Source organism: Pelobates fuscus, chromosome 6 (genome assembly GCF_036172605.1).
Source record: "Pelobates fuscus isolate aPelFus1 chromosome 6, aPelFus1.pri, whole genome shotgun sequence".
In the NCBI taxonomy this organism is placed as follows: domain Eukaryota; kingdom Metazoa; phylum Chordata; class Amphibia; order Anura; family Pelobatidae; genus Pelobates; species Pelobates fuscus.
Window position 1 is genome coordinate 23,166,792 of NC_086322.1, and position 13,777 is coordinate 23,180,568.

General features: G+C 38.1%; 1 protein-coding gene across 1 annotated transcript in view; it reads right to left on the reverse strand.

Annotated features, from left to right (window-relative positions):
- Positions 1-449: 449 nt before the first annotated feature.
- The window catches only part of VAX2 (ventral anterior homeobox 2), a 77,370-nt gene continuing 64,042 nt past the window's right edge, over positions 450-13,777 (reverse strand). The window contains exon 3 of the mRNA XM_063459801.1: positions 450-1,685. Within this exon, the coding sequence (XP_063315871.1) occupies positions 1,227-1,685 (459 nt within the window). The 3' untranslated portion in view covers positions 450-1,226. The remainder of the gene's footprint in view (positions 1,686-13,777) is intronic.

Consider the following 13,777-nt stretch of genomic DNA (forward strand, 5'->3'; position numbering starts at 1 on the left):
GACCTGGAAAGCAAAGAGGGGGTGGTAGTCTTGGAGAAGATGAAGAAGCTAGGGATGGGACTTGGAGGGTGAACGCTCCAGATCCAAGAGGTGTGCTGCTTATACCTGGTGACGTGCTTCCTGATGTCCCTAAGCTGGGCCCATTTCCAGAAGAAGTGCCCAAGGTGTTTTGACTAGGAGAGAGCAAATTGGATCATCGTGAAAGTCTGACTGTGCGTATATAACGGAAATATGTGACAGACTCAACACCAGACAAAACATTACTCAACATGTAAAGGACATTGGAGGAGATGTATAAATAAGAACACTAGTACTAACTCGGAATGCAGGTGCATTAATTCTCCTTCATCAATAATGCCTGATTGTCTTGATGTTTAAAAGAAATACACAAATTACAAAAATAATCCCAAATTCACCTTTTTTTCATTTTTTTTTTAAATAAGCACAATAGTTACTATGACCCTATTCAGTTACTTGTAACCCTATTCAGAGAAATCTTCCCACCCACCATCCTTAATCTCTGCTTATTTTATACACGTGTGCACATACATTAGTGATGCAGATTAATTTAATTTGTTTATATATAAAGTTCCAACTTACTCTTCATTCATTTACTCTTACTCATCTGTCTGACAATGGGAATTCTGTAAACTTACATCAGCAACGTTTTTATACATCTCCCCCGCTGATTGCTGTCAGTCTAATTATTGTGACTTATTTTAGCCTGGTCACCCAAAAAACATAATGCTGATTGGATAGGTACATTTAACAAATCTGGGATAAAAATTATATATATTTGTATCTTTATTTTGCACTGAACTACATAGTGTAGTCAACAAAATAATCCTTTTTAGTAACATTGTAAACCTTTATCTAGCTCATTTACCCAACACATCTAAGACGATGCAGAATCCTGGCCCTTGGGCACATACACATAAGTATGACAAATATAATTTAGCAATGTGGCAAGAGTGCTTGAGGGTCATTTAAAAAGTGGACACAACCAGATGCACCAGTGCTTCCAACTTGACATGATCCATTAGACCTTGTTCATCTCTTTTACGATTATCTCCACATAGCAGAGCTTGTTTTCACTGTGAAACAAATACACACCACGAGACACATTTGGTAAACAATCTTTTTGAATTTCCACTTGCAATCCAGTCATTGGGTGTGTTACCCGAAAGTAAATACAGTGGGAATCTGACAAGTTCACTTCAAAAGAGTTAGGAACTCGGCTTTTTGCTGGAAGTAGTATCTTTTCTTTCCAGACGGGTGTAAGGCTCAAAAGCTGAACTCCCAAGTCCATACCCGGTAGGTATTTCATGTAGACCTCCCAATATCGGACCTGGAAAGCAAAGAGGGGGTGGTAGTCTTGGAGAAGATGAAGAAGCTAGGGATGGGACTTGGAGGGTGAACACGCCAGATCCGGGAGGTGTGCTGCTTATACCTGGTGACGTGCTTCCTGAAGTTCCCAAGCTGGACCCATTTCCAGAAGAAGTGCCTAAGGTGTTTTGATTAGGGGAGAGCAAATTGGGTGGAACAGATAAAAGTCTGCCTTGTTCCAACAACCGTAAAATATTGCAAGTAGCAAATGATTCAGACGTTGAAGAGGAACGTTTTTCAGAGTCCCTGCTCTGATCCTTCTTCTGTTTAGTCCTCCTGTTCTGGAACCAAACTTTGACCTAAAAATGTAGAAGAAACATAAGTCAATCAATCACTCAATAATATATTTAATTCATTCCCTCTATGGATTCTGCAATGTCATACTCCTTCCTCCAATGTGTTAAAACATATGGTTATGCCAGAAAAGTGAACTAAATATTGTGCAACTTACCACGCTGGTATGTTTCTCAGTGTCAGGTTAAGTATTATCCCTCTAACACAATGTATATCATGCTATGGAAGGGTTTTTTGTATATATAAATAAGAAGACAGACCCATGAACTATACATTAAGGCCAGTAATAATGTTGAGGTACTGACAAAGCTGAACAATGCATCTCAGGACCATAAGATGGTATCATTATTCTATAATGTCCAAGTCGGTGTTGTGTCATTTTTGATAGTGTTTGGAGATTCTCGAAAAACTGGGTTACTTAACTAATCTCAGCTGTTGGAAGAGGTAGTGTCCTAGCTGTCTCCACTCTTTTACTGCTCCCATACATTTTTGCCTGGATCAGACAACCCAGGTGCACATAATTTCAACCCATGTGTTGGAATAGACCCAATGGATTAGTTCATTAAACAATGAATGATTTGGGAAACACATTTGGCAAAACTGAGCTTTTTCCTGCCATTTTGATTTAAATATTGCCCTCATTTTACTGTTTTTAAAGTATAAACTGCCAAAACAGATTTGCAAACATGTATAGAAGAATTCAAATTAGGTTCTATTGCTTCTATTTAACAGACAAGAATCCATAGAACAGATAGTTTTGTACACTTATATATAATATATACTTATATCTAAAAACAAGTATTTTTTAGAGAATTTATAAGAAAATTTAACATTTTAGGTCAAAAAAATTTTGTCTGAAGATACTCGCCAAATCTGCTACTTTACTCCCTTGTCAATTCTCTAGTTTACCCAATAAAGCTCCCAGTTCGCAGCACGTTTGTATTTGTAATTAAACACATCAGCCATAGACATACCCAAGGAATTAGAATTTGAAGGTTGCCTTACTCAACCTTTACTGTCTAGTCACGCAGACAGCCACTAGAACGACTTCCTGGATGAGGTTCTGCAATCTTTGCAGGACCCACCTTCCTTCCGAGTCTCTCTGCATGCTCAATGCATCTCAATGGGGAAATGCTGACTGATGCCGTGTGGCAATTTGACACGCATGCGCAATAGCCTCTCTATACTTTCCTATGGGGAAGCATTTCATTAGCTGTTGCATTTCATTAGCTCAGTCAGGGAGGCAACATCATGGTGACATTTTGATGGGGGAATAAAGATAAGTAAACATTACCATTATAATTAATGGGGGGGCGGAAACCTGAACAGTGAGTAGGACACTATAGCATTAGGAATACATGTTTGTGTTCCTGGCATTATAGTATTCCTTATAGCAAAATTCCTATAACACAAAGGCAGAGCTTTCTGTTTAAATAAATTGATATATAATTGCGATCTCATGCTCTGTGCTGAATACATGAGGTTCTGCCTTTGATTCGGGCACTTATAAAACAAAGCTGACTCTGTTACTGCTGGACTGTGCTCCTATCGCAGACTCCACATGTTACAGGAGGAACCTATCCCATCAAAATGCTAATGAGTTCTAAATATCCACATATACTAATAGACTGTAATATAAAACTTTCCCAAGCATAGACAAACGCAGCAGAGCAGGGGATCCCTCTGATTCCCACGCCGGCTCGCACTAACCACCCCGCGAGAGAGCTGGTCGTAAGTGCAAGCCGTCGTAAAACAGGTAGGTTGCAAAACGAGGACCACCTGTATATATATGCCTAACCACTTAAAATAAAATATATTGCGTAGTTCATGTGGCGATTTGGTTTGTCCAATTATCTTCTGTGTAAAATATTCAGGGACAAAAATTTAGGTGAACCAAAAAGGGCCTGAAAATGAGCCAGTGTACTTTAAGATATATACATAATTTAAAATCAGATGATCCATCAATAATCTATTTTTTGGGGGGCAAAACAGAAATTGAAATCATGAATCAAACAGGCATGTTTGTTCATTGCTAGTCGTTTCGTCGAACATAAGTCCGTACGGTGCTTCAGAGATGCTGAATTCAGAAAACAACCTGACAATCGTCCTAAATGGCCCTGCTGAAATGATCTTCTGAACTTCTGCTATAAACCTTGCTACTAAAAAGGCGAATACATTGCGTTTCCTGCAGATTAACTCACAGCCTCAGACAGAGTATATTTAATCAGTCTAAGTGACTCAAATTGATCATTTTTTTCTAGTTAACGAGCTAAGTTTACATTAATGTCAAACAAGAAAATAAATGCTGGGGACCGTGTAAAAACAATTAAACACAAACACTGGAAATTCCACTGCAATAAGCAATCATTGGCTAAGTTAAAAAATTATTTTATTTTTTTTAAATTAACAAATGAATCCGATTTTAAATGTGCCTCACTTATGGGTGATTAATTTCTACCTGCAAAAATTCTGTGTCCTCTCCATAAAATTGCAGGATTTCGGTTTATTTATGCATTGTCACAGATGCCATAAAACAGCAAGTTAATGCTATCGAAACTGCTTTTAGAAGAAAAATGACATTTCTGTCAATCCTCGACTTCCTAATTGAAATCCAGTCATTTCTATTCAGACGATTAAGGATTTTTGCAGTTTTGGCAACTGTTATATCGTTTTTTTTTTTTTTTAATAAATTAATTTCTTAGCTACTCTATGTAGTTTAAAAAGGAAAAAATGTCTGAAGATAATGAGATTCATGTTTGAATTCACGCCAGCTTTCCTGGTAAAATCTGCTTTAGAAAATATACATTAAAATACATGTAATAGAACTGCAGGAACCGGCATTGAAAAAGAATAAGTGGCCGCAGAAAATCATTCATTATATTAAAAAAAATGTCATTATTATTAAGGAAATCTGATGGGTACAAAAGAAAGTACAAGGGCATGCTGAGAAATCTCCTGTGCTAAGCATGCTCTGTTGTTTAAGTAAATCATTTTCTATACAGCTTACAAAAACGACAATTACAGTTTTAGTTTTTGGCTTTTAAATATATTGATCGTGAAGTGCAGACTGTGTGTTTGCCTGTAATTCTCATCGTAGGCCAGATGCTGAGTTATTAAACGTAGACTAGCCATGAAGAGTGCAAGAGTAAATTTGCAAACAAACAAGAAGTTAAATAGTAGGATTTTGCTTAAGCGAAAATAGAAAGATACTTTGTATTACAGTTAATTTTATTGTTTGATGTATTGAGAATTGTCAAAGAGAACTCATGTTGATTGCCGTGAAGGTAACTTCTGCTTAGAGATTTGACCCCATGTGCGTGCCAATTATTTTAAGGAGGAAGGTGTTTTATGTAATTACAAAGGTGTATGGGTGAAGAGATGATAATTTGAGAGATTAGACAATGTAAAAGGTCCATTACAACAAAAATGCAACTTCTAATTTGTAGGCAATTCTAGAGGCGATGACTGCTTGACAGGTCACTACTGGTCAAATATCATATCAGGCTTCTTCATGTTGTGTCCCCATATATTTTGCAAGCAATGACCTATGGACTTAACTCAAGCAAATTCCACCAGATTGAGATTTCTGAGGAGATTCAATGACTTGTTCAACCTGGAGAAGCTTCCACTGCATTTTGTATAGCTCCCAACAAGGTAGAAAGAGAGTAAAACACGAGAGGAAATGGGTGACAAAAGAGGAAGAGAAAGACAAGAGAGGATAAAGGTTCATGGTAGCCATGTACATGTAGGGTATGTGTATATACAAGAGATATGTGTACATGTAGGGTATGTGTATATACAAGAGATATGTGTGTACATGTAGGGTATGTGTATATACAAGAGATACGTGTGTACATGTAGGGTATGTGTATATACAAGAGATATGTGTACATGTAGGGTATGTGTATATACAAGAGATACGTGTACATGTAGGGTATGTGTATATACAAGAGATACGTGTGTACATGTAGGGTATGGGTATATACAAGAGATACATGTACATGTAGGGTATGTGTATATACAAGAGATATGTGTGTACATGTAGGGTATGTGTATATACAAGAGATATGTGTACATGTAGGGTATGTGTATATACAAGAGATATGTTTACATGTAGGGTATGTGTATATACAAGAGATACGTGTGTACATGTAGGGTATGTGTATATACAAGAGATACGTGTACATGTAGGGTATGTGTATATACAAGAGATACGTGTGTACATGTAGGGTATGTGTATATACAAGAGATACGTGTACATGTAGGGTATGTGTATATACAAGAGATATGTGTACATGTAGGGTATGTGTATATACAAGAGATACGTGTGTACATGTAGGGTATGTGTATATACAAGAGATACGTGTACATGTAGGGTATGTGTATATACAAGAGATATGTGTACATGTAGGGTATGGGTATATACAAGAGATATGTGTACATGTAGGGTATGTGTATATACAAGAGATATGTGTACATGTAGGGTATGTGTATATACAAGAGATACGTGTGTACATGTAGGGTATGTGTATCTACAAGAGATACGTGTACATGTAGGGTATGTGTATATACAAGAGATACATGTACATGTAGGGTATGTGTATATACAAGAGATATGTGTACATGTAGGGTATGTGTATATACAAGAGATATGTGTACATGTAGGGTATGGGTATATACAAGAGATATGTGTACATGAAGGGTATGGGTATATACAAGAGATATGTGTGTACATGTAGGGTATGGGTATATACAAGAGATATGTGTGTACATGTAGGGTATGGGTATATACAAGAGATACGTGTGTACATGAAGGGTATGGGTATATACAAGAGATATGTGTACATGTAGGGTATGGGTATATACAAGAGATATGTGTACATGAAGGGTATGGTATATACAAGAGATATGTGTGTACATGTAGGGTATGGGTATATACAAGAGATATGTGTGTACATGTAGGGTATGGGTATATACAAGAGATACGTGTGTACATGAAGGGTATGGGTATATACAAGAGATATGTGTGTACATGTAGGGTATGTGTATATACAAGAGATACATGTACATGTAGGACACGTGTATATATTATTACTATTACTGGTATTTTTATAGCGCCAGTATATTCCGTAGCGCTTTACAATATTATCAAAGGGAAAGATTTAACAATATATGAGCCAATTACAAAAACTTACAGGAACAATAGGTTTAAGAGGACCCTGCTCAAATGGGCTATGTTTTTAAGGTGGAATCTACAGGATTTGGTAACAGACTGGATGTGAAGCTCAAATGTGAGCCCAGAATCAAGTATAACACCAAGACAGCGTGCTTGCAAGGATGGACTGATGTGGGTACCACTAACTTAATGGGAGAGTGAAGGAGGAGGATCAGTATTAGGAGGAGGAAAGACAAGGAGCTCAGTTTTAGAGAGATTGAGTTTCAGAAAGCGGGAGGACATCCAGTCAGAGATGGAAGAAAGGCAAGCAGTGACACGTTGTAGAACAGCAGGGGAGAGGTCCGGGGAGGAGAGGTATATCTGAGTGTCATCAGCGTACAGGTGGTATTGGAATCCAAATGAGGTAATAATTTTGCCAAGAAAGGCAGTATAAAGAGAAAATAGAAGGGGGCTAAGTACAGAGCCTTGGGGGACTCTAACAGAGACAGGACGAGGGGAGGAGGTATGCTTGGAAAAGGAGACACTGAATGAGTGTTGGGAGAGATAGGAGGAAAACAAGAGAGGACAGTGTCACAGAGATTGAGTGATTGAAGAGTTTGGAGAAGGAGAACATGGTCAATGGTGTCAAATGCAGCAGAGAGGTCAAGAAGAATTAGTATGGAGTAGTGCCCTTAGGTTGTTAGTAACTTTAATAAGAGCAGTCTTAGTAGAGTGGAGGGGTCGGAAGCCAGACTGAAGAGGGTCAAGGAAAGAGTTGGAACTGAGGAAACAAGTCAGAGGGTAAAGACCAGTCTTTCCAAAAGCTTTGAGGAAAAAGGGAGCAGGGATATGGGACGGTAGTTAGGAGGGGTGGACGGGTCAAGAGATGTTTTTATTTAAGATGGGCACTACAGTAGCATGTTTAAGGGCAGCAGGGACAACACCAGAAGAGGGAGAGCAGTTGAAGATGTGTGTTAAGGAAGGCACAAGACAAGAGAGAGAGATCTGATAAGGTGAGATCAAGGATCGAGCAGACAAGTGGTGGGGCGAGAGGAAAGGAGAAGTACAGCTACCTCTTGTTCAGTAGCCGGGGAGAAAGTCTGAAGGGTAGGAAAGGCTTGGTCTACGTGTGGTTGAGAAATAGAGGGGCACGGTGGGGAGAATTCTTTCCTTAGCTGTTCAATCTTGTCGGTAAAGTAGCATGCAAAGCTATTGGCTGTAAGGTTAGTTTGTGGGGTGGCCACAGCAGGGTAAAGAAGGGAGTTAAAGGTATTAAAGAGACACCTGGGATTGCTGGAGCATGAGCTAATAAGGGAGGAAAAGTATGACTGTTTGGCAAGGGCAAGGGCTGCGCTGTATGAACACAACATGAATTTGTAGTGGAGGAAGTCCGACTTGGTGCGCGACTTCCTCCAGCAGCGTTCAGCAGAACAGAAGCATCTCTGCAGGTAGCATGTTGATTTATGCCACGGTTGGGGGCGTGTTCTCCTTAAGGTGCATGTTTGGAGCGTCCAGGGCAGAGGTGAGGGTAGTGTTATATGAGGAGATAGCCAGTGAGGGACAGGAGAAAGTAGGGTTGGATAGAAGTTGGAAATCAATATTAGCTGATAGCTGCTGGAGGTCAATATAATTCAGATATACAAGAGATACATGTATATGTAGGGTTAGTGTATATGTAGGGCACGTGTATGAACAAGAGATACATGTACATGTAGGGTATGTGTATGTACAAGAGATATATGTATATGTAGGGTGTGTGTATATGCAAGTGATGGTTGTACATGTAGGATACGTGTATATACAAAAGATACATGTATATGTAGGGTACGTGTATATGTATGTACAAGAGATACATGTACATGTAGGGTACGTGTATATGTAGGGTACATTTATATACAAGAGATACATGTACATGTAGGGTAGGACTGATACTTTCTTTCGTATGATAACAATCTAGTGTTATGTAGAAAGTAATTTGCTAAGGAATACTGCAGTCTAATGACGGCCTTGGATCATTGGTGAAGCATGGCAAGAGAACTTGTCTTTAGATGAACATATAGCCAGAGGGGAATGACAAGGGAAAAGTAAGAAATGGAAGCAGATATTCAGAAAGCCAGAACAGGCACGTATTATACAAAATGAACTTACTTGACATGTTCCTGCTACTGTACTATAGAATACTGATCTGATTAATATTTCATGTAATATATTAAATGGGAAATAACATATACTATGACTTCTTAAAAGGATTATTCTTTTCTCCAAATCACTATTCATATTTCTTCTATCATAGCTTCACTATTTAACTGTTTAATGCCACAGGGTATATAGCAACGTATTGATATTCAAAGGGTTAAATTAACGTCAGCTTCTAACCCTGTATCAAGTCATTTATTTCACTAACCCCCATATCATTTTACCTTAGTATCTGATACTTTTCTCTTAATTAGAAACATGCTGGATGTTTAAATAGCCATGATCCTCATGTTTTTACTCTTTGCCAAACATTTAGTTAAAATGTTAAAGGGATACTCTAGACATCAATACACGTTTAGCTTAATGAAGCAGATTTGGTGTATAGATCACGCCTCTGCAGTCTCACTGCTCAATTCTCTGCCATTTAGGAGTAAAATCACTTTTGTTACTGCTTATTTATCCTTAACCACACCTCCCCTGGCTGTTACTCATACAGCTAACATGAAAATTTAGTTTATTTTTCAATCAGATGTGACAGTACAGTTTACTTTTAAGGCTCTTACCTCCTGCTTTGTTAATTGAACTTTAATCACACACACGGCTCCTGCAGACTCTAGCAGGCTATTGATAGAGCAGGAGATATGAAATTCTAAATTAAACAGACTGTGCAGTAAAGAAAGTTTAAACATTAGATCTCACTTTACAGGAAGTGTTTAATAAGGCTGTGCAAGTCACATGAAGGGAGGTGTAACTAGAGCTGTATTAACAAAGTGATTTAACCCCTAAATGGCAGAATTGAGCAGTGAGACTGCAGAAGCATGATATATACACCAAAACCACTTAATTCTGGTAAAGGTGTTTTGGTGTTTATAGTGTCTCTTTAAAAGGACACTCCCGTGTTGATTAAGTTACTGTTAGTTATACTGGGTGGGTTTACATTAGATTGTGTGTACGGAGGCAGAAATATGTGCAGGTGGGTTTATAGAGGTTAAAGTATAGGGCTGTAGTGTCTGTATAGTGATGTAGCATGCGCGTGTTTAGAGAATATAGTGCATAAGTGTGTTTGTGTGTGTAGTATGTGTTTGTTGGTTTTTGTAGGGAAAGTAGTTTGTGCTTAGGGAATACAGTGTTTGTGTGTGTAGTATGTGTGAGTGAATGTATCGGGTGGGACAAGGACTCTGTTGGGGGGGTGTAGAAAGAAGCAATATTACCCTCTCCTCATTTTTTACCTTGTGCAGTGGGAGGGGGGTATTGAAATCCCTGGTGGTCTGTTGGTGGTTGACCAGTAGGGAAGATCCTTTTATTTCCCCTGTTGCCCTGAGGCCTTGGCCATCACGACCCACCAGAATTTGCCTGGTTTGTTCGGGTTTGGCTTAGAGTGTCTCTTTACAGATAACATGGTGTGAGTTAAGAGAGTTAGAAAGAAAAGCACAACACAACAAATTCATCCTAAATATCGAAAAATGTTTTCCAACAGGAGGCTTCAGAGGAAAAAAACCTGCTCTTTAGAAGTTCTCAATAAAACTCTACAACCAAAACACACTGGATAGGAATATGGCCAGATCTAGCGCAAGCTGTCTGTGTGAGAAAACCCCGAGATCACTAAGATGTGAAATTAATGGTTATCTTTACCTGTTATTATGCCACAGATTACCATTTGTTAACATTGTCATCGTGAACCATTCGCCATTCATGACAGTTTTGCCAGCATCTCTCACCGGTACATTCCTGGTTAGCATTTTCCTTTATTTATTTATTTTTAATTCTTAGCTCGGGAGATTTTCTTTATCTTCTGTTAATTCCACAGAGCTAATGGATGGGGCAAGTCCGCTGGACTAGAGCGTGCCTACCCTTCTTCCTCCTCAATGAGCTGTCCTATAGCTCCTCAAGAAGCACTGGAAAGCAGCAATGACATGCCGATATCCACACGCCACCAGCACAAAGACTTCTTAACGAGGCAGTGGGTGGCTTGCGAAGGATGCACATACCCACAAAGAAAATTCTATGCATGTTTTCTTTGAGAATGTAAATAGTTCAAATGATTTTAATAATGTTTTAAAGGGATGATGCTGAGATACAGGCTAATGAGTTCATCTTTTCTTTTGTGCACTGTATGGTTAGAAGGCAACATGTCAATGGCCAAGATCCACTGATTCAACTAGATTACTTTTATTTCCATAGAAGTGAAGAACGTATCCGTTAAAAGTCTTATGGAACACCAACCCTGCTCTGCTTTAAACCTCAATGTATGTCAGATAAATATAATGAATATTAATCAAAATATGTCATCCCAGTCTCTTGTGTGAAGAAGCACCTGTTGGTCTTCTTCTAAGGCAATTTGTGCTATTTATATCTGATAACAGCTGTGGTCTATGTATCGGTGATCTATATACCACAAACATGGGGCCTTTTTATTGGGGAAGTCTAAACAGTTTGTGAACCTTTTTATTTTATTTCAGTACTAATTCAGTATGTATTGAAACTTTATAAAAATCATATGTTTACTGAACTTTCGGAGACTGTTAAAAAATTACTGGGGACCTCAGAAAATGTGTTAATTTTGTGTCTTAGTTATGTGTTTGTATTAAAGGAACACTACAGCATTAAGAATACAAATGTGTATGCCTAAGGCTATAATGTCCTGGTAGCCATTTAGGCTCCCACCTGTAGGCAATTAAATAGGTATTTTACTTATCTTTTCTACCTTGAAGCGCCGGTCCCCACACTGCCGTCCCGCCTCATTCAAAGAGATATGTGCCATGCTCGGCAAAATGCCAAACTGTGCCAATCAGATAGTCTGTTGAATTGTTTGGAATACAATGAAGCAAACAATGTGCTTCACTTCAAGGTGAGAGGTACATGTGCAACATTAAACACAATATGGGCAAGATTCCCATATCCATTGCTGAGGTCTGTTATAGGACTATGTGTTCACTGATTGACCTGTATAACAACACCCATGGTGAACATCACCCCAATTAATACAATGCTGTCTGAAGCCTTAAAACAAAACTGTTTTAATGATAAGATTTATAGAATAACTAGCTGGCTGTCTATCAATCTCAACATAGTCTGCAAATATGTCCCCAAAACACAGAGAACACAAGGGAACAAACTATTAGAGTTACAATGAGCGGCTGATTGTTGATTGAAAGTGTTATTTGCCAAGATGGTCAGCAGTAGACGTCCTAAGTTTCCAACTTTCTATTATGTATAATTGGAAAAAACTTCTTTTATGTTTAAGATGGGGTATTACAGGGCTGCGGAATACGTTGGTGATTTAAAAAAAACGTAATAATAATAATTACAAGAAGTGTTCAAATTTAAGCTCATTAGAACTTCAGTTCTACTAGGTATTCCTACGCCTTAAGGAACCAAAGTTAGTTTTATATATTACGGTATTTGATATTATTAAAACTTTATATATTTGGAATGTGCCTTTTTTGTTAACAAATGTAGAAAGAAGGAAAAAAAAAAAAAAACACAACATACAAATTACTCTAACTTAATGCATTTTATGCTTTGCCCAGAAGCTAAAACAAGATTGTTTGCGTAACCTACACTTTCCCAGCGACATAATAAGCTGACCTTTATATGTTTTTTTCCACATGCTGTCATTCATATTACAGCGAACAACCTAATCCACACCAACAAAAGGTTATAAAAAAACTTTTTGTGTACTTTGGTGGGAGTAAAACACCCCATTGGGTGCGATCTATTCTAGGGACCTGGCATACCTCCACAAAAATCAAAATTAAACTTCTTGCACCCAATATGGTATTTCGTGTTCATTTGTGCATTATGATTATTATTATTTTTTTTTAATATTGCTCCCCCACGTCTTGTTCACTTAAAAAAAAACGAACAATATAAACACCCGGAGCTGCAAAAGCTGAACAGAGAAAGGCGCTGGCAATATTCAGACAATGCAAGCACATCGTGCAGAGATCCTGATTGCAAAGCAAGATCAAGCCATGCATTTATGCAAAGAGCTAATCCCAGTAACAAGCTAAGCCATGCTAGGATGTTTTATTCCCATACCCCGGTCCTTCAATGGACGTGCGTCTCACCCGGGTAGGCTAACACAAAGCGACCAGTAGGGTGATTCTGAACTATTTGCAGATCCCAGACCCAATATTAAAAAATAAATGGCTGCACAGAATCAGACTGGAACTGAATAGCCTTCGAACGAAAGGCTGATTTCCTCCAAAAATTGCATATTTAACTCTTGCAGTAACCACATACTATTTAAATAGGCAGCCATTCCATAGTCTACGATGGGCACCATTCTTTCACAAAAACCTATGTATGTTTTATCAAATTTACTAAGTATAATTTCGCTCATAATGGTGTAATAGTAACTGGCAAGTATTTATGTGCTTTCAAGTAAATCTAACTTTTAAATAGGGAGTTTGTAGCATTTTATAACTTGCCAGCAGACATTTAATATTAATTAGGGGACATGCAATGAACGTTCACGGCAGAGAGATTTAAATCTGTGAGTAAATATACATGACTCCCAGATGGATAGTGCTCTTATCTTAATCTAAAACTATGTCAAATAATTCAATGTAAGCCTATGGGAAAAAAATACCATGTAATTCTATGATAGAAAATGCAATATTAGCCTATGAGAGAATGTTCAATGTAAATCTAAGATATAATGTTCAATGTAATTCTGTGACAGAACGTTCATTTTAAGTCTACGAGAGAATGATCAATGTAAGTCAATGGGAGAATGATCAA